General features: G+C 44.1%; 1 protein-coding gene across 1 annotated transcript; it reads left to right on the top strand.

The window, feature by feature from the left end:
- The first annotated feature begins 15,301 nt into the window (after positions 1–15,301).
- On the top strand, positions 15,302–20,618 carry LOC134297074 (uncharacterized). The gene is made up of 2 exons (XM_062973688.1): positions 15,302–17,065; positions 20,294–20,618. Exons 1-2 carry the CDS (start codon positions 15,482–15,484, stop codon positions 20,333–20,335), a joined length of 1,626 nt encoding a protein of 541 aa, XP_062829758.1. The 5' UTR covers positions 15,302–15,481; the 3' UTR covers positions 20,336–20,618.
- The last annotated feature ends 1,150 nt before the right edge of the window (positions 20,619–21,768 follow it).

Genomic DNA, 21,768 nt, shown 5'->3' with positions numbered 1-21,768 from the left:
AACGTCATCTTTCTGTGCATCACAGTGGAAAAAAAGGAGATGCAGAGCAATCAAGAGGAAATGTCTGGTCCTCAGAAATTTTTGACTAGGCATGGGCAAACTTCAGTTCCCTAGGTGTTTTGGACTCCAACGCCCACAATTCCTAACAGCCAGTAGACCGTTAGGAATTGCAGGAGTTGAAGTCCAAAACGCCTGGTGGGCCGAAATTTGCCCATGCCTATTTTATTATTATTACATCATCATTTCTACCCCGCCCTTCTCACCCCTCAGGAGACTCAGGGCGGCTTACAACATGAACATATGCATTAAAACAATTAAAACAATAAAACAAGACTAACCCCCAGAAACATGAGTTGCACAGACCAATAATCATGGATTCTGGGAGCTGAAATCCAAAACAGCTGGAAGGCTGACTTTGAGTAACATTGGGCTTGAATCCTCCAGGTGTTTTGGACTTCCATTCCCAGAAGCCCCAGCTGCGTTGGCCTATGTTCAGGGATTCTGGGAAATGAAGTCTATAACATCTGGAAGACCAGCATTTGGGAAACAGTGATTTTACCCAATGTGCATAAAATGGGGCTGGGAGACTTCTTACTTCAGGCTGGTAACCTCATCCCATCGCCTGCCTTTGGGCTGGAGTGTGCACGCTTTAGGAGTAATGACAATACAATATGATGTCATTAATGAGTGGTGGTAATTAAGAAGAAATCCATGTTGAACCAGCTTGATGAGTAAGTAATTGGGGTGAAAGTATATTGACTGAATGGATTGATGGGTTCTGAGATGGGGTGTAAACATATAGGGAAAATCTTTAGGAAGGCTACTTAGATGACGAATTAATTGGCTTTCCTATGGTGAAATGGAGAGTTTTGTAATTATTTCAAAGCATCCACTGAATCATAGACTCCAAGTAATGGACTCCAAGTGCACTCCCTAAGAGTTGGCTAATTTCTGTTTAGATATCTCCAAAGAAGGCAAGAACAGGCCTGAATTCTCACTAGATTTCAAGATAACTAAACTGAATCGGTCATACTTTGAATATATCATGAAATGACACGACCTACTGAAAAAGATGGGAATAAAGTAGAGCATCCCTTATCTAAATTTTGAAATACTTCAGAATTGCCCCCATGAGTGGCTAAGATAGTGATGCCTTTGCTTTCTGATAGTTCAGTGTACACAAACTTTGTTTCATGCACAACATTATTGTTTAGCTATGTGTATAAGCTTAAGACATATAAAAGCATAAATGAATTTCACATGTAGACTAGTGTCCCATCTCCAAGATATTTCATGATGGACATATACGCAAATACAGGTATTCCAAAACCTGTAAAAAATCTGGCCCCAAGAATTCCAGATAAAGGATAGTTAAGCTTTACTTTTGTCTCATGTATGTTTTAATATATGCTTTTATAGTTGTATTTTAACTAGGTTTTATAGATGTGTTTGACTATGTTGTGTTCAGCCTTGAGCTGAAAGGAAAGGCAACTCACAAATAATAATAATAATAATAATAATAATAATAATAATAATAATAATAATTGAAATAATTGAGTTGAAAATCAAAAAGCTTAGATCAGATGCAAGTAACCTGAAAAATATGAAAGAGAAGAAACTGAAGAATGACAAAATCAAGCAATACCTGATCCGAAAGTACTGGCTGAACACCAGAAAAATTGAAGAAGCTTTGGAGATCGTGAAAGAACAAATTACAGCAACAGCCAGAAAAATTGAAAGGTATGAAGCCAGAATCATCCAGTACAGACAAAATCAACTGTTTCAATCAGACCAAAGACGGTTCTACCAGAGTCTGAACCAAACAACAGACACAGTAACCATAAAACCAGAGAAAACTGCAACAACAAAGTTCTGGAAAGAACTTTGGGAAAAAAATTAAAACTACAACAAAAACGCTGGGTGGATAAATGAGTTTGAAGGAAAATTCTCACAGAACAAAATGGAACTGATGGAAATAACAACTGAAATGATCAGCAAACGAGTGCAAAAAGTCAAGAACTGGACATCGCCTGGTAGTGATCAACTTCATGGATTTTGGCTCAAACATCTGATTAGTTTACATGGAAAAATGGCCCAACAATTCAATGAGATGCTGCAGAAAGGAAGTATCAGTGAATGGCTAACAACTGGAAGAACATACCTGATACAAAAGGATCCAACAAAAGGAGCAGCACCAGGAAACTACAGGCCAATAACGTGTCTGCCCACTATGTTTAAACTACTGACTGGCATCATAGCTGACAGAATTCAAGACTATCTTGAAGAAAAAAACATCTTGCCAGATGAACAGAAAGGCAACAAACGGAAAAGCAGGGGCACAAAAGACCAGTTATTGATTGACAAAATGATCCTGGAGAACTGTAAGAGCCGAAAAGCTAATCTTCACATGACGTGGATTGACTACAAAAAGGCCTTTGACTCACTCCCACACAGCTGGATCATCAAGTGCCTGGACGCCATCGGGATTTGTAAAAACGTTGGCACCTTCATTGAAAACATGATGGAGCACTGGAAAACTGAACTGTTTGTTGGAAATGAAAGCTATGGACTTGTTAACATCAGAAGAGGAATTTTCCAGGGAGATTCATTGTCCCCTCTGCTTTTCATTATCGCCATGATCCCTCTGTCAACAATCTTACAAAAAACAAATCTCGGCTACCAAACATCTAAGAATTCTCACAAAATTTCACATTTGATGTACATGGATGACCTGAAGCTATATGGGAAAACAGAAACTGAAATTCAGTCTCTGACCAACACTGTCCGAATTTTTAGCACTGATATCAACATGGAGTTTGGTTTGGACAAATGTTCGACAGTGGCATTGAAGAAGGGAAAAATCATTGAAAGTGAGGGCATAAATATGCCCAATGGCCAAACAATAAAGTGTCACCAGCCAGAGGCCTATAAATATCTGGGCATATTACAGCTGGACAACATCAAGCATGAACATGTGAAAACTGTGGTCAGCAAAGAATACACACAAAGGGTCAGAAAAATTCTCAAAAGCAAGCTCAATGGAGGCAACACCATCAAGGCCATAAACACCTGGGCCATACCTGTCATAAGATATACTGCTGGCATCATAAACTGGACACAGATGGAACTGGACAATTTGGACAGAAAAACAAGAAAACTCATGACCATTCATCATTCACTGCACCCTCGCAGTGATGTTGACCGGCTATATCTGCCTAGAAGATCAGGGGGCAGAGGACTCCTACAAGTAAAACAAGCAGTCAAAGAAGAAGAACATGCCCTGGCAGAATATGTAAAGCAAAGTGAAGAACCTGCTTTGATTGAAGTCAAAAATCAGAAACTCCTCAAAGCACAGCAGACAAAAAACCAGTACAAGAAAACCACACTACAAACTAGAACTGACAACTGGCACAACAAAACATTGCATGGAAAGTTCCTTGACAAAATTGAAGGAAAAGCTGATAAGGAGAAGACCTGGCTCTGGCTCACGAATGGGACCCTGAAGAAGGAGACAGAAGGCCTGATCCTTGCAGCCCAGGAGCAAGCCATCAGGAGAAATGCAATTAAGGCCAAGATCGAAAAATCAGCTGATGACCCAAAATGCAGACTGTGCAAGGAAACAGATGAAACCATTGATCATATCCTCAGCTGCTGTAAGAAAATTGCACAGACAGACTACAAACAGAGGCACAACTATGTGGCCCAAATGATTCATTGGAACTTATGCCTCAAGTACCACCTGCCAGCAGCAAAGAACTGGTGGGATCACAAACCTGCAAAAGTATTGGAAAATGAGCACGCAAAGATACTGTGGGACTTCCGAATCCAGACTGACAAAGTTCTGGAACACAATACACCAGACATCACAGTTGTGGAAAAGAACAAGGTTTGGATCATTGATGTTGCCATCCCAGGTGACAGTCGCATTGACGAAAAACAACAGGAAAAACTCAGCCGCTATCAGGACCTCAAGATTGAACTGCAAAGACTCTGGCAGAAACCAGTGCAGGTGGTCCCGGTGGTGATGGGCACACTGGGTGCCGTGCCGAAAGATCTCAGCCGGCATTTGGAAACAATAGACATTGACAAAATCACGATCTGCCAACTGCAAAAAGCCACCCTGCTGGGATCTGCACGCATCATCCGAAAATACATCACACAGTCCTAGACACTTGGGAAGTGTTCGACTTGTGATTTTGTGAAACAAAACCCAGCATATCTATCTTGTTTGCTGTGTCATACAACGTCGTTGTGTCAATAATAATAATAATAATAATAATAATAATAATAATAATAATAATATGTTGTTGTTGTTGTTGTTGTACTATATTTGGAAAAATTGAAAGTAGTAAGACTGTTATAGGTGAATTTATTTAATCAAGGAAGCCACAGTCTTGAATTTTATGGTTTCCCATTTACAAGTTACCATACGTCAAAGCCAACTTTGCAGCAAATAGAATCTAACCCCCTGCTATGCAGGAAAAGCACAATCAAAGCACCCCTGACAGATGGCCATCAGGCTTCTGTTTAAAAGTCCACAAAGAAGGAGACTGCTCCACACTTCCAAGCTTTGAGTTCCTCTGCTGAACAGCTCTTATAGTCAGAGAGTTCTTCTTAATGTTCAGATGGAATCTCCTGTTGATCCCATTGTTCCAAGCCGCAGAAAACAAACCTGCTTCCTCTTTCTTATGACATTCTTTCAAATATTTATACATGGCTATCATGTCTCCTCTCAATACCAAGAAAGCAAAATTTGGGGAAATGCATACCCACAAGGATGCCAGATCTGCTAAACCAGTGGTTCCCAACCTTTTTTTGACCAGGGCCCACTTTGACCAGGGACCACTCTCCAACATTAGTACCAAAAGGATTACAAATCAGTTTTTGGTCAACTTTAGATTCGGTTTGGTTATTTGAGGTGCTGATTGAGAAAACTGCATTGGATAGACCACATCAGCTTTAATTTCTGATACAGAACATATGCCATCCAGTAGTCGCCATCTGCTCACTCACAGAAAACCATATGTAATAATCTAGAGTTGATGTAGTCTATCCAATGCAATAGTAAGCTCTGCTGAAAGGAGTAGAAATAAAATAAATAAAATAAAATAAATAAAGTGGAAGGAGGTTTGTGGACCAGATTTTTGTTCTCATGGCTCACTGCGGCCCACAGGTTGTGCTAAACATTAGTGTTCATGGTATGAACCATATCAGCTGGCAGTTCAACTTCCTAGCTCTGCTCTTTTTAGAAATCACTGTCTCTAGAATGACGGAAATCCATTAATATGTAAGAAATCTGGGGGTTTCTAATTTATCCAACCAGCAAGAGGGAGAGAGGCCCATTGCGTGCAAAGAGAGCTTTACACACAGGTTGGCATCTTGCCTCCTTGAAGTCAAGCTTTTGGCATAGCGAAGCTGGATGTGGAAAACTTTAGATGTTGAGTTCATGCTATTATTAGCTTTAGGCAAATGAGAAAGCTTCATATCTGGGCAGCAAATCTGGGTATTTCCCCAAAACGTGCTCGGTTTACCCTTTCACTGTTTCCACTCTGATACACGTGCTCTTTGGTTGCCAACCATCCCATAATGGTTTTCTGCAGCAGGATCATTGTGGTGAATGACAGAAAGATAACACAAGGCTCTCCAAACATCCATGCCTGCCCAGAAATAAAACTTTATCAAGCAAGGACGTAAATCTATAAACATTGGCTTATTAAGTTCCCATTGAGTCTGTGTCTCTGTTTTAGTTGGAACTAATACTTATCTATGGGCCAAAATAAACTGTTGCTCATCTGCCCTATGCTATGAGCAGGGATAATGGGAGCTGTAGCTCTTCAACATCTGGAGCCACAGGTTTTCAAACAATTGTGTATAAGATTGTAGCATCCTCCCATATTAGACATTTCTGAGAACTGCATGTTGCTGATAAGTCATTGGAAGAATTCAATTGAATTGAAATTGTGCTTTTTTGTCTGTCATATTCTAGGGATCTCTAGATCCTCCAGCAGAAGTTGAACATAGAGGTCTCTCTTGGGTAAAATAATTAGCAATTCCTTTATTTGTGATTTCTGACTTTCACAGGGGCCTTGTGCCCCTAATGCCAGTGAAGGTAAGTAAAGGTAAAGGTTTTCCCCTGACATTAAGACTAGTCATGTCCGACTCTGGGGGTTGGTGCTCATCTCCATTTCCAAGCTGGACAGCCGGCGGCGTTTTTAAACACCTTCAAGGTCATGTGGCTGGCATGACTGCATGGAGTACTGTTACTTTCCCACCAGATCAGTACCTATTGATCTACTCACATTGCATGTTTTTGAAATGCTGGGTTGGCAGAAGCTGGGGCTAACATCAAGAGCTCACCCTGCTCCCCGGATTTGAACTGCAGTCCTTTCAGTCAGCAAGTTCAGCAGCTCAGTGGTTTAATCTGCTGCACCATTGGGGACTCCAGTGAATGTAAGGTAAATTTAAAGGTTTTCCCCTAACATTACGTCTAGTTGTGTCCGACTCTGGGGGTTGGGGCTCTTCTCCATTTCTAAGCTGAAGAGCCGGCATTGTCCGTAGACGCCTCCAAGGTCATGTGGCTGGCATGACTGCATGGAGCACTGTTATTTTCCCGACGGATCGGTACCTATTAATCTACTCACATTGCATGATTTTTAAATGCTAGGTTGGCAGAAGCTGGGGCTAACATCGAGAGCTCACCCTGCTCCCCGGATTTGAACTGCAATCCTTTCAGTCAGCAAGTTTAGCAGCTCAGCAGTTTAATCTGTTGCACCACCAGGGGCTCCAGTGAATGTAGAAGGCTGTAATTCAGGGGCTGTGGGAATTATGATTTAGTAAACATTAAAGGCACCAAGTTGGAAAAGATATGACTAGACTGACGGTGACTCTCTGGGCAGGGATCTTTCTCAGACCTTCCTTGAGATGCCAGGATAGAATCACCAACTGTTTGCTGGCTCCCACGTTGATATCTATTATTCAGAGTCCTTCCCACTGGAGGTGGGCAGTTGACCTTCAGTAAAACACCATCATACATTGGGTTTGTTTTTATTTTGACCAGAATTCAGTGGGCCGAGGGAATCCTGACCCAGAGTGCAAACCAGACTTTTCTATACAGCTGCTGCTCAAAGCGTGGGTGTCTCCGTAGCAGAGCAGATATAATCTTATTGAGTAATATTTGGCTCTGGGAGGCTTCACGGAAGGAACCCAAAGTATTATGACATCAAAGCATTAGGAGCCTCCAATGGCCTAGGGGATAAAAGCCTCGTGACTTGAAGGTTGGGTTGCTGACCTGAAAGCTGCCAGATTCGAATCCCACCCGGGGAGAGCGTGGATGAGCTTCCTCTATCAGCTCCAGCTCCATGCGGGGACATGAGAGAAGCCTCCCACAAGGATGGTAAAACATCAAAACATCCGGGTGTCCCCTGGGCAACGCCAATTCTCTCACTCCAGAAGCAACTCTGGTTGCTCCTGACACGGAAAAAAAATCAAAGCATTTGCATTTGAGGATGGAGACTCAGTATATGAAAGCTTATGCTGCCAACTTTATTCTCTCTGTTAATTTCTAACGTGCTACAAGACCCCTTTGCATCTAGGCATTTTGAATTTCTAATTTCTAAAAGACTGCCTGGTCTTTCTTCATGTCAACTGGATTTAGAGTCCCTTTGGGAAAGCAGCAGATGTTAAGAGGTAGATTCAAAGCGCCTCTCCCTCCACTGTTTGGCTTCACATGACCACAGAAAGGATGGGCCCACACTTTTGCACCCTGCTGTCTGATAGGTGGCTGAACTAGCTGACTCATGGTGTGGAATTCGAGGAACGCCACTCTGTGATTTTCTGTGTATCTTTCTGCCCTCCCTTCCCGTTGGCTTTTCCTGTTGTAACCTTTTCCTTCTTACGTCACTTGGTGCTGACTAATGCTGAAACAGACCAGAACCTGCTCTTGGGGAATACCTGTGTCGTAACACGAAAAGAAAGGGATTTTCTCTCATTTATTTTTGGAAAATTACTTTTTTTGGACTACGGTTTCTCAAATCTGCCAGCCAGCATGCCTGGGCAGAGCCTTGGAGTCCAAAACAAGCTCTCCTGTAGGAAGTCATCATGGCATATTTTTAGCACCATTTTTTTTTGCAGTTTTAGGATTTGTGTAGCCAGAAGTGCAGCCAAGGAGTAGTATTACCATCCAAATAAAAATTTGGACCATTCCCTAATGAAAATTTTGTAAGAGCCATCATAGTGCAGTGGTTTGACTGTTGATCTAGAACTCTGGAACACCAAGGTTTAAATCCTCACCCAGCTATGGAAAATACATGTTGAACCTTCTCTGAAAAGGGGCCCTCAAGAAAACCCATGATAAGGTTATCTGATGGTTGTCATAAATAACTAAAAAACCCTATTTATTATTATTATTTACAGCATTTATATTCCACCCTTCTCACCCCGAAGGGGACCTAGGGCGGATCACATTACACATATAGGCAAACATTCATGCCTTTTAACATAGAACAAAGACAAGACAAACATAGGCTCCGAGCGGACCTCGAACTCATGACCTGGTCAGAGTGATTCATTGCAGCTGGCTTGCTCTCCAGCCTGCGCCACAGCCCGGGCCCTAGGAACTTTAATGCACACAAGCACAAACTGACAAGCTGGATGATCATCTTTGGTGATTTTTTCTATTGCATGATGCCATGTTGCCGGTCTGCGTGTCCTGTTCCCTATGATTAATTTATCCACTGCTAGTGATAGATGCCACAGTGAACCTGGTGGCGCAGCGGATTAAACCACTGAGCTGCGGAACTCGCTGACCGAAAGGTCGGCTGTTCAAATTCCAGGAGCGAGGTAAGCTCCCGCTGTTAGCCCCAGCTTCTGTCAACTTAGCAATTCGAAAACATGCAAATGTGAGTAGATCAATAGGTACCACTTCTGCAGGAAGGTAACGGTGTCCATGCAGTCATGCAGGCTGCATGACCTTGGAGGCATCTACGGACAATGCGGCTTTTCAGCTTAGAAATGGAGATGAGCACCAGAGCTCCCAGAGTCGGACACAACTAGACTTAATGTCAGGGAACAACCGTTACCTTTATTTTTACCTAGTGATAGAAAACCAATAGCCACAGATTGCACCATTTCGTTGTTACATATTCAATGTGATTGAATAATTTTACTTCTGTGCCAGCATGCCAGCACTAAAGGGATGTCAGAGGGCAGAATTTTCTTCCTCTTCCTTAGTGAAATTTCACAGATGCAGAAATATGCAATAGTGAGGATGCTCATGCCAGTATGTTGCTACTATTGGTGATCATGTATAATTACCATGGGATAACAGCTGCTTGTGATAAAGTCCTTGAAAGCATGCAACTCTATCAAGAAACCTTCTCTTTGATAATCCAGAAATCTCCTCTCTGCATCCTTTCTGTGCTACTTGACATGTAACGGAAAATAAATGGTTCCAGTTTAGTGATCTTTGTTGGCTGGTGCCTTGGCTGAATTACACATATCACTCTGTACTTATTGCATTCTGGAATTGAGCAGAAAAGGGGTAGGGGAGATCTGCTATTGAAACTTGTTATGGGAGATGTGGCTCATAAAAAAAACCTGGCACCCTGAATGAGTCTAAAATACTAGAGAGTGGCTGCTTGTTATTGAGAAATCATACCCACCAAAATATGAATAGTATAAAATTGTATGAAACTATCATGAACTGGCAGAGCTTAAGCCTTAGGAACAGCAAAGGGACTGCTTAACCTGCCTCAACATGTGTCTGGTCATTTCACCCACCCTGGAATGCAGACCAACCTCACACAAAAGGAAATTTACATAATCTTCTTAACTAAACACATCACTCAAAGGAAAATCAGCTGAAGAGGAAATGGCTAAATTCCCCCCCCCCTCCGAATCGATTGAGGATAGTCATGTTCATCCATAGGAAAAATTCCATTCACTGACCTCCAGAAGACTACTCTGTTTCATTCATTCATTCATTCATTCATTCATTCATTCATTCATTCATTCACTCACAAATCCTTTTAAATATTTTTTTCTGTGATCTCACAACATTGTAACCAAACAGGCTATGAACCCTTTCCCCCCTTTTAATCTGTATCTTGGGAATGTATGTATGGGTTGCTGTGAGCTGGTTGCCTTTTGAATTGGTATCAGTTAAATGGAAAATACGTATGTGCATACATTGTGTTGTCGAAGGTCTTCATGGCTGGAATCACTGGGTTGCTGTGAGTTTTTCGAGCTGTATGGCCATGTTCCAGAAGCATTCTCTCCTGATGTTTTGCTCACAACCTCTGAGGATGCCTGCCATAGATGGTGGGCAAAATGTCAGGAGAGAATGCTTCGGGAACATGGTCATACAGCTCGGAAAAACTCACAGCAATCCAGTGATTTCGGCCATGAAGACCTTCGACAACACAATGTATGCACGTACGTATTTTCAATTTACCTGATCCCAATACAAAAGGCAACCAGTGGCAGAAGGAGGCCATGCTCTAGGCACACACACATAAAGTGCTCCCCATTATCATGCCAATTAATGAAGGACCTCATCCCATTGATAAGTTAATAAGTTTCCTCCGGAGGGATTTTCCAGCCTCCCATTAAGGGCCACTGATAAAGGTCAGTTTATAACTTTACCTGTTGCACTGTTCATCTCTCACAATTTCTCATAATGTTTTACCAGACCTTTTGTTTTAACAACCTGAGTTGTTAAATCAATCACTGAATCATTTGCATGTACACCATGTCACATTTTTGGGGGTTGCACCCCTTTTGAGGACAGAATCAGAAACAGACTCTAACTTCAAACCAACAAATGACAGCTGGAGACACCTACTAGCGATGGGAGCCTGGAAATTAGCTGTACTGTTTTTGATCCAATCAGAGGCTGGCATGTGTATTCCAAAAATGGCTGTCAAACTGAATAAATATGTCCTGTATTTTCCAACACAGTAAGTCAGATCTTTGAGAGTGCATATTCTATTCTGACATCCTTTCGGGCATGAAAGAATAAACCTCTGTTCTTTTGCTTTCAACCCAGTTTGTGTCCTAATTTGACCATTGGTATAGTGTAGTGCGCCAGGCTTCAGACCTTCGGTCTTATTGGATACTGAAATCCCTCAGCAACAAACAAGATGCAATTATTAAAGGTCTGCCCTTTAAATGAAAGGCCCCAGGTCAATGGTTCTCAACCTTCCTAATGCCATGGCCCCTTAATACAATTCCTAATGTTGTGGTGACCCCGCCAAGCATAGAATTATTTTCGTTGCTACTTCATAACTATAATTTTGCTACTGTTATGAATCATAATGTAAATATACTGATATGCAGGATGTATTTTCATTTGGTACAAATACCCATTAAGCCAAATGTAAATACTGGTGGGGTTGGGGTGGATTGATTTTGTCATTTGGAAGTTGTAGTTGCTGGGATTTATAGCTCACATACAAAGAGCATTCTGAATTCCACCAACAATGAAATTGACCCAAACTTGGCACACAGAACTCCCATGACCAACAGAAAATACTGGAAGGGTTTAGTGGGCATTGACCTTGAGTTTTGGAGTTGTAGTTCACCTACATCCAGAGAACACTATGGACTCAAACAATGATGAATCTGGACCAAACTTCGCACAAATACTCAATATGACCAAATATGAACAATGGTGGAGCTTGGGAAAAATAGGCCTTGGCATTTGGGAGTTGTAGCTTCTGGGATTTATAGTTCACCTACAACCAAAGAGCCCCTTGAACCCCACCAATGATAGAATTGGGCCAAACTTCCCATGACCCACAGAAAACACTGGGAGGAATTGACAGTGTTTTTGGGGAGATGTAGTTCACCTACATCCAGAGAACACTGTGAATCCAAACAACTATGGGAGGATTTGCCATCTGTTTCCAAAAAAGAAGAAAAGGACTGGTGGAGAGATCATCAGCCTTCTCTGCCAAAGTGGTTCCTAAGACCATCAGAAATATGTGTTTTCTGGTGGTTTCGATGACCCCTCAGACACCCTTTTGTGACCCCCAGGTTGAGAAATGCTGCCCTAGGTGATATATTTGGATCATTTGCAAGCAGTGATGGTGTGTATATGGAAGGTCTATGAATCAGAGGTGAGCAACTCAGATTGGCTGGGTGAGGTATTGTTTCCTTGGCCTACTGTGAGCCATATGACCATTTTTGAAAGAAAGTGGAAGTGGCCGAGAAGTCATTACCTATGACATAAACATCCTTTTAACGTTAAAAAAAGGAATGTATGTGTGAAGCAAACCACAATTACTGGTAATATTCACAACTAAACCATCTACTTTTTCTCTACACGTAGAGAGGCTTTGATATTTACGATTAATATACTTTCAAGTTGACTCCAAGTTATGGTGATATATTCCCAGGATTTTCTTGAAGGATTTATTCAGAGGAAGTTTGACACTGCCATTCTGAGAAGGAAAGATGGACTATGTTGCCTTCAGCGTCTTTAGGAAAGAAGGGAGCTTTAAAAGGATCACATGTGTCCCCCCCTTGCAAAATGGAAGGCAAAGACTTTCTAATCCACTCAATCTGTTTGCGAGACAGATCACAATGTATATATACATGGCAAATATTCAATTTCATTAGACATACGACATACAGACACTAGGCTGTGTCAATCGAAATAACCTGTTTTATCCACAGCTATGACTGCATTTTTTGAATTTTAATGTTATACACTGTAATTATGTATGCGTGTGATTGTAATTCTATGGTTTTATCATTTTATATCTATGTATTGTCTATAGGCCCCTGGTGGCACAGTGTGTTAAAGCGCTGAGCTGCTGAACTTGCAGGCGGAAAGGTGCCAGGTTCAAATCCCGGGAGCGGAATGAGCGCCCACTGTTAGCCCCAGCTCCTGCCAACCTAGCAGTTTGAAAACATGCAAATGTGAGTAATTAATAGGTACCGCTCTGGCGGGAAGGTAACGGCGCTCCATGCAGTCATGCCGGCCACATGACCTGGAAATGTCTACGGACAACGCCGGCTCTTCGGCTTAGAAATGGAGATGAGCACCAACCCCCAGAGTCGATCACGATTGGACTTAACGTCAGGGGAAACCTTTACCTTTACCTATATGCATCACTTTGCTGTATTTTGTTAGTCTCCTTGAGTCCCTTTGGCTTGATACGGCTACCCCGGGGTGGTGGGGTAGAAATCAAATTTATTATTATTTATTATTGGGCTGTGCTGCAGATGATGGGAGCATAATCCAATATGTTAGAGTATTTTTACATGAGGAAAGCTAAGATACAAAATCTTCAGAAGATCAAAAGGTTGTAGTTACTAAAAGTGCTTATTCTTTACAGCTGTAAAGGTTCTGCATTCTTACAGGACACTGGCCTTTCAATGCATCTCCGCAAAGGAATGCTTTGAATGATGAGTCTTCTTGCAAGCCAGGAATTGCCCATTTGTCAAAAGCCTCAAACCTACCACAGCTTCAGTGAGGAGCAATTAGTCAGAGAGATAATTTTAGGTTTCAGAGTGCGGCTTTGACCTGGGCAGGTCAGTTACAGTGCATAACGGGTTGTTATTTAATGCACAGGAAAGAAAAAGCAGGAAGCAGGAAAGAAAGAGCAACCCAGAATCAAGGCAGATAATCCACAATACTTGCTTTGAACTGGATTATCTGAGACCACGCTGCCATATAATCCAGTTCAATGTGGATTATATACATCTGTGTGGAAGGGGCCAGAGGGGCAAAATGGAAGAGGTAGATGTTCCCATAATCTGGCCCTGAGATTTAAACTAAGAGCCACAGGAGAGGTTGGAAAAGTACATTATAATTTATAGGACAGTGATTCTCAACCTTCCTAATGCCGCGACCCCTTAATTCAGTTTCTCATGTTGTGGTGACCCCCAACCATAAAATTATTTTCATTGCTATTTCATAACTGTAATTTTGCTACTATGCACTGTAATGTAAATATCTGGTATGAGGGATAAATTTTCATTCACTGGACCAAATTTGGCACAAATACCCGATATACCAAATATCAATACTGGTGGGGTTTGGGGGGGTGGATGATTTTATCATTTAGGAGTTGTAGTTGCTGGGATTTATAGTTAATCTACAATCAAAGAGCATTCTGAACCCCACCAATTGGTGGTTGGTCAAATCTCCCACACAGAACCCCAATGCCCAACAGAAAATACTGGAAGGATCTGGGAGGAATTGTTAGTGATTTAGGGGAGATGTAGTTCACCTACCTCCAGAGAGCACTGTGAACCCAAACAACTATGGAGCTGGACCAAATTTGGCACAAATACCTGATACGACCAAATTTGAATACTCGTGGGGTTGGGGGGATTGATTTTTGTCATTTGGGACTTGCTGGGGTTTATAGTTCACCTACAATCAAAGAACGATGGAATTGAACCAATCTTGGCACACAGAATTCCCGTGACCAACAGAAAATACTGGAAGGATTTGGTGGCCATTGACCTTGAGTCTTGGAGTTGTCATTCATCCACATCCAGCGAGCACAGTGGATTCAAACAATGATGGATCTGGGCCAAACTTGTCATGTATACTCAATATGCCCAAATGTGAAAACTGGTAGAGTTTGGGGAAAATAGATCTTAACATTTGGGAGTTGAAGCTCCTGGGATGTATAGTTCACCTACAATCAAAGAGCATTCTGAACCCCACCAATGACAGAGTTGGGCCAAACTTCCCATACAGAACCCCCATTACAGGTGGAGAGATCTTCAGCCTTCTCTGCCAAAGAGGTTCCTAAGAACATCAGAAATATATGTTTTCTGTGGTCTTTGGTGACCTGTCTGACACCCCCCATACGGTCCCCCCTCCAGGGGTCCCGACCCCCAGGTTGAAAAACGCTGTTATAAGACCACAACTACGAGTTCTTTGATTGTGTGTTTGGAGTTTATTCCAACTATATGATTCTATAATTCTATGATTTGATGTTGTTCTCATGCCTTGATTTTTTCATTCTCCACTCATATACATTTTGTTTCCCTGGAAGTAACTTTCACTTCCTTTTTTGAAATAGCTTTGCTTTTTTCTATCCATTTTTGCAAACATTGCAAGTATTGACCTTACCTTTCTCCAATAATGGTATACCCCAAATCCATTTCAGCGCAGATATTTTTCTGATATTCTTGCCCTGCTCTGCAGTTATAAAAGCTTATTCGAGCAGCTTAGAAAGATGAGTAATAAGCCTCTTCTTTCTACGAGGCTTAACAATGAAAAAAGGATGTGACACAAAATGAAGAGGGACTGGGAAGACAAAAGAAAGAGGTACTCACATGTCAGAACCCTGCTACTAGAGCCTGGATGTGGCTCTGAGTTTCAGGGTCACTGACATTGATAAGACACCTGCGGCTCAGGACTCGGAGAAGAAACGGCTGCTGGTCTTGGCGGGGAATTTGCGCGGGGTTTTACTGAGCGGGAAGAGACTTTTCAAATGAGGGGGAGGGTATATAAAGGATGGTTGGCCGGAGCCTCCCATTCTTGGCTTTTTTGATGTTCATGTTTCCTACAGTAAAAGTTTCTGGTGATATCACAGAGAGTCTCGTGTGTTCATTCAGGAGCGGCTGTGGTGAGCTGACACTAAGCCAAGAATACGGACACCATCCCGCTGTAGCGGTGAGGTGTAACATGCAAGTGGAGGATGAAGAGCTCTTGGGCGCAGGAGGAGGAAGGTCGGAAAGGGCCACTCCCGAGCCGGACGCTGAGTTCCACCAGCTGGCGGCCCTGGCGTCATCCACCGCTTATGCCCAGCCAAATGGGGTAACCCAGAGGCGTGGAGTGGTGCGGGGAGACAGCACCGGAGGAGAGGAAGGTTCACCTTCCCCAGGCCCACAAAGGATGGTGTTTCTGGAGGAGAGGATGTCGGCGATGGAGACCACCCTGGCAGTGATGTCGAGGGCGATGGAACGCCTGGCGTTTTTGGCGGAGCCAGAGAGAGGAAGGGAAATTCGGGCTGGCTCAATGTGGGACGTGAGCGTGGGAAGCAGCCAGGGCTTTGCAGACCTCCCAGCACCGAAGGGAAGGGAAATGCGAAAGGAGCCCGGCGCCCGGCCCAAGACCCAAACAAGCCTGACGCGGGTGGAGGAGAGTGACGACGAAGGGGAAAAACCTCCGAGAATCCCAGCTACGCTCCCAGCTGAGACCCTGGTGCCCCTGGCGAATGCCGGGCGTGGCACAGGGCCAAGAGAAGCAGCAGCGGGGCCCACTGGTCCGCAAGGGGGCTTGCGACGGGCGGAGAATTGGGGATTGCCACCACAGGGACCCCTACCGAGACGAGAGGAACTAAGGATCGAGTTTGGGGGAGAGTCCTCTGAACTGGATTTTTTCCTGACCACGGTGAGGGGCTATATGGAGGACAATGCTCACACTTTTAGAACGGAATCCAGCCGGATACGGGCCATTGGTGCAGTGTTGAAGAGGGGAGCGGCCAGCTGGTACGTTCAGCTGCACGCGCGGCGCGACCCATGTCTGGGGTCACTCCGACGCTTTATGGGGGCCCTGGAGACCCGTTTCCGAGATCCACTGGAGCAGATCCGGGCGAGGGAGAAGTTGAAGACCGTCTCCCAGGGGCAGAGGTCGGTATCTGAGTATGCGGAGGAGTTCCAATGCCTCGCCGAAAAGGTGCCGGAATGGTCTGCAGTAACAAAGATAGAACTCTTCAAAGAGGGTCTCAGGCGGGAGATCCTCTCCTGGGCGGTGCATCGTGATGAGCCTGACACACTGCGCGGATGGATTCAGCTGGCGGGGCGCGTCGAGACATCGCTGGCCCAGGCGAGGAGGCACCGAGGAGGGCTACAGCAGCGGCCGCAGATGAAAGAGGGGAGCCGGAAGGAGGGATCAACCCCAGCCGGGAGGAGAGCGGAGCCGACAGGGAACGTGAGCGCCAGCAGGAGTGGCTGCTTCGTGTGCGGCCGGTTGGGCCACAGGGCTGCCGAGTGCTGGCAGAGAAAAGGGGAAGGCGGAGGCCCGCCCAAACCAAGAGCCGTGGCAGGGAAACGCGCCGAGGAAGAACCACCGATGAGGCACCACTCGGGGGGGTTGGTAAGTCAGGACAAAGCTATGATAGTGGTCCCCATTCAGCTTGAAAATGGCAGCAAACAAGCAACCTGCAAAGCATTTGTGGATTGTGGATGTTCCAGGAACATCATCTCCCCTGAATTAGCCGAGGGATTGGGATGCGAAAGAACGAACCTAGAATCCCCAATAGCTTTTTCGCAGTTGGACGGATCCACAGCATCGGGATCGTTAGCTAAGTACAGTGCCGAAGATGTAAAGTGTAAGATAGGGAGTTGGGAAGGAAAGGTGTCATTTGTGATATCACAAATAGCCAGCTATAACGTTATACTAGGCATGCCGTGGCTGGGGCAGGCCAACCCGCAAATCAACTGGGAGGATAAGAGCATGATCTTCAGGATGAATTTGGAAGAAGGGAGCCAGGAAGGGGAGAGGGAGCCAGGGAAAAGGGGGGAGGAAGACTCTATCAGAATAGCAGATCTGGCAGATAAATTACCCCCAGAGTATCGGGATTTTGTGGACGTGTTTGATGAGAAGGAAGCAGACAATTTCCCACCGAAGCGGAGAGTTGAAGTGAAAATAGAGCTAGTCCCAGGAGCAGAGCTTCCCAAGGCAAAAATATACCCGATGTCAGCTAGGGAAAAGGAGGAACTGAGAAAATACATTGATAAAAACCTAGCGAGGGGTTTCATAGAGCCTTCAAATTCCCCTTTAGGGGCGCCTGTGTTGTTCAGGCGGAAAAAGGACCAAACGCTGAGGCTCTGCATTGACTACAGGGGCCTAAATGCAATCAGTACTGTAAATAAATACCCCCTACCCTTAGTGAAGGACTTGATCGCCCAGTTATCGGAAGGACAGATATTCACTAAATTGGACTTAATTGAGGCCTACCATAAATTGCAGATCAAACCAGAGGACAGGTGGAAGACGGCCTTCTCCTGCGCATTCGGATTATTCAATTATCGTGTGCTCCCCTTCGGTTTGTGCGGGGGAGGGGCCGCGTTCATGCAATTAATCAACGAAGTATTGCATCCATTGTTGTACAAGGGAGTCTTTATTTTTTTAGATGACATATTGATAATGTCTCGGACTAAGGAGCAACACGTAGAACTAGTCAGGGAAGTCCTACAAAAGTTGAGGGAAGCGAAACTGTATGCGAAGCTTGCCAAGTGCGAGTTCAATAAAGACCAGATAGACTTTCTGGGGTATAGGATTTCCTCCCAGGGAGTGGCGATGGACCCTGCGAAGGTGGAAGACGTGCGGGGGTGGGAAGCCCCCAAAACACGGAAGCAGCTGCAATCCTTCCTAGGGTTCGCAAACTTCTATAGAACATTTATCAAGGACTTTGCGCGCCTCACTTTGCCATTAACGGATTTGTTAAAAACTAAAGGCAGGGGAGAAACAGCCAAAGTGAAGGCCCCAGGGGCCAAACTGACATGGACAATAGAATGCCAGGAAGCTTTCGAAGCCCTTAAAAAGCGTTTTACTGAGGAACCTGTCCTACAGCACCCTGATATGTCTAAGGCCTTTGTATTACATTGCGATGCGTCAGACCGGGCATATGGGGCAGTTCTGCTGCAGAAAGACGAGGGGGGGAACCTGAAGCCATGTGGCTATCTGTCAAAAAAGTTTAGCGATACAGAAAAAAACTGGCCGATTTGGGAGAGAGAAGCCTTAGCGATTCTAAAAGCACTAGAGTGCTGGAGACACTTTCTGGAAGGAAGTGGAACACCGTTTGAGGTGTGGACTGATCATAGAAATTTACAGTATCTAAGATCCCCTCGTAAACTATCAGCGAAGCAAATTAGATGGGCCCAATATTTCAGCCGTTTTGATTTCAGACTCAGATTCTTCCAGGGGAAACATAACATACTCGCTGACGCTCTCTCTCGGATGCCTCAGCACGGGGGAGGAATTCAGGAATCTGAAGGGAGCCTGTTCCTAGATAAGCAGTGGGGCCTGGCAGTACTAACTCGAGCACAAGCGGCCAAAGAAAACAAACGTACTGCCATTTCCACGGGGGGAGGAGAAATATGGGAGGAAGAGTTGAAGCGAGCGTATGGAATGGACAAATGGTTACAAACTAACAAAGAAAAGGGAGAATTGTGTGGGGATTTGGTGTTTGTAAATAAGAAATTGTATATTCCTGAATGTTTAAGACGAGAAATGTTAAGGAAGTGCCACGATAACAAGGGTGCGGGTCATCTAGGCCCCACCAGGACTATTAAACTGTTGGCCAAACAATGCTGGTGGCCCGGAATGAGGAAAGACGCCAGGGGGTACGTCACGCAGTGTGAATTATGCGCAGAGGGAAAAACACCACCGGGGAAGCCCCAGGGGCTATTGCAGAAGGTGGTGGAGCCCATGAGGCCATGGGAATGCGTGGCCATGGATTTTGTAGGCGAACTACCCCCCAGCAGAGGCCACAGATACATTTGGACAATATTGGACCTATTCTCAAAACAGGCACACTTTGTGGCCCTACCAAAACTCCCCTCAGCTGAAAAACTTGCTGATTTGTATGTGAAGCATGTATATCGCCTACATGGGTGTCCCGACAAAATAATTAGCGACCGGGGAGTCCAATTTACGGCAAAATTTTGGGGAAAATTCTTACAGCTGTTAGGAGCAGAAAGGAACCTGAGCTCGGCTTTTCATCCCGCAACCAACGGGGGGGTCGAACGTACCCAACAGACACTGTGCCAATTCTTGAGGATGTACACCAATTATAGACAGGACGATTGGGCGGACCTTCTACCGTTTGCTGAGATGGCTTTTAACGGGGCCGTACATTCGGCCACAGGTCGTGCCCCATTCGAAATAGTATACGGACAGGAGGTGGCACCTTTCCCCAGGCTACCCGAGTGGAAGGAAGGAGAGGGCCAGACCGACAAGGAATGGCCGGCCAAAATTAAGCAAGGGTGGCAGACCGTGGTGGAGGCATTGCGGGAAACACAAAAGAAGTACAAGCTCTTTGCAGATCGTAGGCGCCGAGAGGGGGACAAATTGGGCGAAGGGGATCTGGTTTGGCTGAGCACAAAAAACCTGAAATTGGGGTTCCCATCTAAAAAATTGGCTCCACGCTATATAGGGCCGTTCAGGGTAGCAAAAAGAATAAACGAAGTGACCTATGAGCTGAGGCTACCTAAGGACCTAGGAAAGGTACACCCGGTATTCCATTGCAGCCTGTTAAAAAAGTATAAAGGAACTCTGGACAGCGGAGAACAATAGTTGTGTTTAATCTTTTCCTTCCAGGACGAAGGGGAGGAGGACGCCATGTCAGAACCCTGCTACTAGAGCCTGGATGTGGCTCTGAGTTTCAGGGTCACTGACATTGATAAGACACCTGCGGCTCAGGACTCGGAGAAGAAACGGCTGCTGGTCTTGGCGGGGAATTTGCGCGGGGTTTTACTGAGCGGGAAGAGACTTTTCAAATGAGGGGGAGGGTATATAAAGGATGGTTGGCCGGAGCCTCCCATTCTTGGCTTTTTTGATGTTCATGTTTCCTACAGTAAAAGTTTCTGGTGATATCACAGAGAGTCTCGTGTGTTCATTCAGGAGCGGCTGTGGTGAGCTGACACTCACAGATGCAACTTTAGCATTGTTTCGGGGAGGAAAGGAAGTTCCTTGGGTTGCTGTAAGTTTTCCAGGCTGTATGGCCATGTTCCAGAAACATTCTCTCCTGACGTTTTCACCCACATCTAGAGCAGGCATCCTCAGAGGTTGTGATGTCCTTGCATTGACAACTCTCTAGTTTATGGAAGCAGCATTTCTCTAGCCATGGCCTTTTGTTTCCTCACTGGTGGCAGAGGCCAGAATGCATTACTTTTCAGTTTCGAATTGTCAATTGATAATAGAAGGAAATAGAGTAGCCCGATTCACTAACTACCCACAGCATGTTTTTAGAAAGGTATAGATCTGTAAATCTGACCACCAAAATGTGAAACATAAGCAAAGTCAAAGCTTGTGAAAAAAAATGATTGGAAATCTTTTGGGAGAAGTGTTTAATAGTTTCTCAATAAGGTTGGAAATACAATAGTCTCACTTATCCAACATAAACGGGCCGGCAGAACGTTGTATAAGCGAAAATGTTGAATAATAAGGAGTGATTCAGGAAAAGCCTATTAAACATCAAATTGCATTATAATTTTACAAATTAAGCACCAAAACATCATGTTTTACAACAAATCGACAGAAAACGCAGTTCAATACATGATGACGTTATGTAGTAATTACTGTATTTACAAATTTAGCACCAAAACATTGCAATGTATTGAAAACACTGACTATAAAAACATTGGCTACTAACAAATTGATTACAAATAAATTTAGAATTGCACAAAATGAATTACAGTAACAACATTGTTACTGTAATTCGCCTGGGATCTACGAATTAGTCTTCTGTTTTTAACACTGTATCCTGCTTGTTGATTTTAATGATTGTTTTTATTGATGTTGGTGTTTTTTACTGGGATAATTGTTTTATTGCTTTGTTACTGTTATTTGTTTGTTTTATCGGGCCAGGCCCCATGTAAGCCGCCCCGAGTCCCTTCGGGGAGATGGGGCGGGGTACAAAAATAAAGTAATAATAATAATAATAATAATAATAATAATAATTATTATTATTATTATTATTATTATTATTATTATTGTCGGAAGTTAAATCCGTAAAAAGTTCAGTCCTTGCTGCCTAAAGAAACAGCTGTGGATCCGGGCAGAAGGCAGACTAC

This window comes from Anolis carolinensis, chromosome 2, assembly GCF_035594765.1.
Source record: "Anolis carolinensis isolate JA03-04 chromosome 2, rAnoCar3.1.pri, whole genome shotgun sequence".
In the NCBI taxonomy this organism is placed as follows: domain Eukaryota; kingdom Metazoa; phylum Chordata; class Lepidosauria; order Squamata; family Dactyloidae; genus Anolis; species Anolis carolinensis.
Note: the sequence above shows the minus strand (reverse complement) of the source record. Positions and strands in the feature narration are given on the sequence as shown.

Coding starts and splice junctions, on each gene's coding strand:
- LOC134297074 (XM_062973688.1), top strand. CDS start 15,482: ATGGTTGGCCGGAGCCTCCCATTCTTGGCTTTTTTGATGTTCATGTTT. Junction 17,066..20,293: donor GGCACCACTCGGGGGGGTTG/GTAAGTCAGGAC, acceptor TTTTCCTTCCAG/GACGAAGGGGAGGAGGACGC.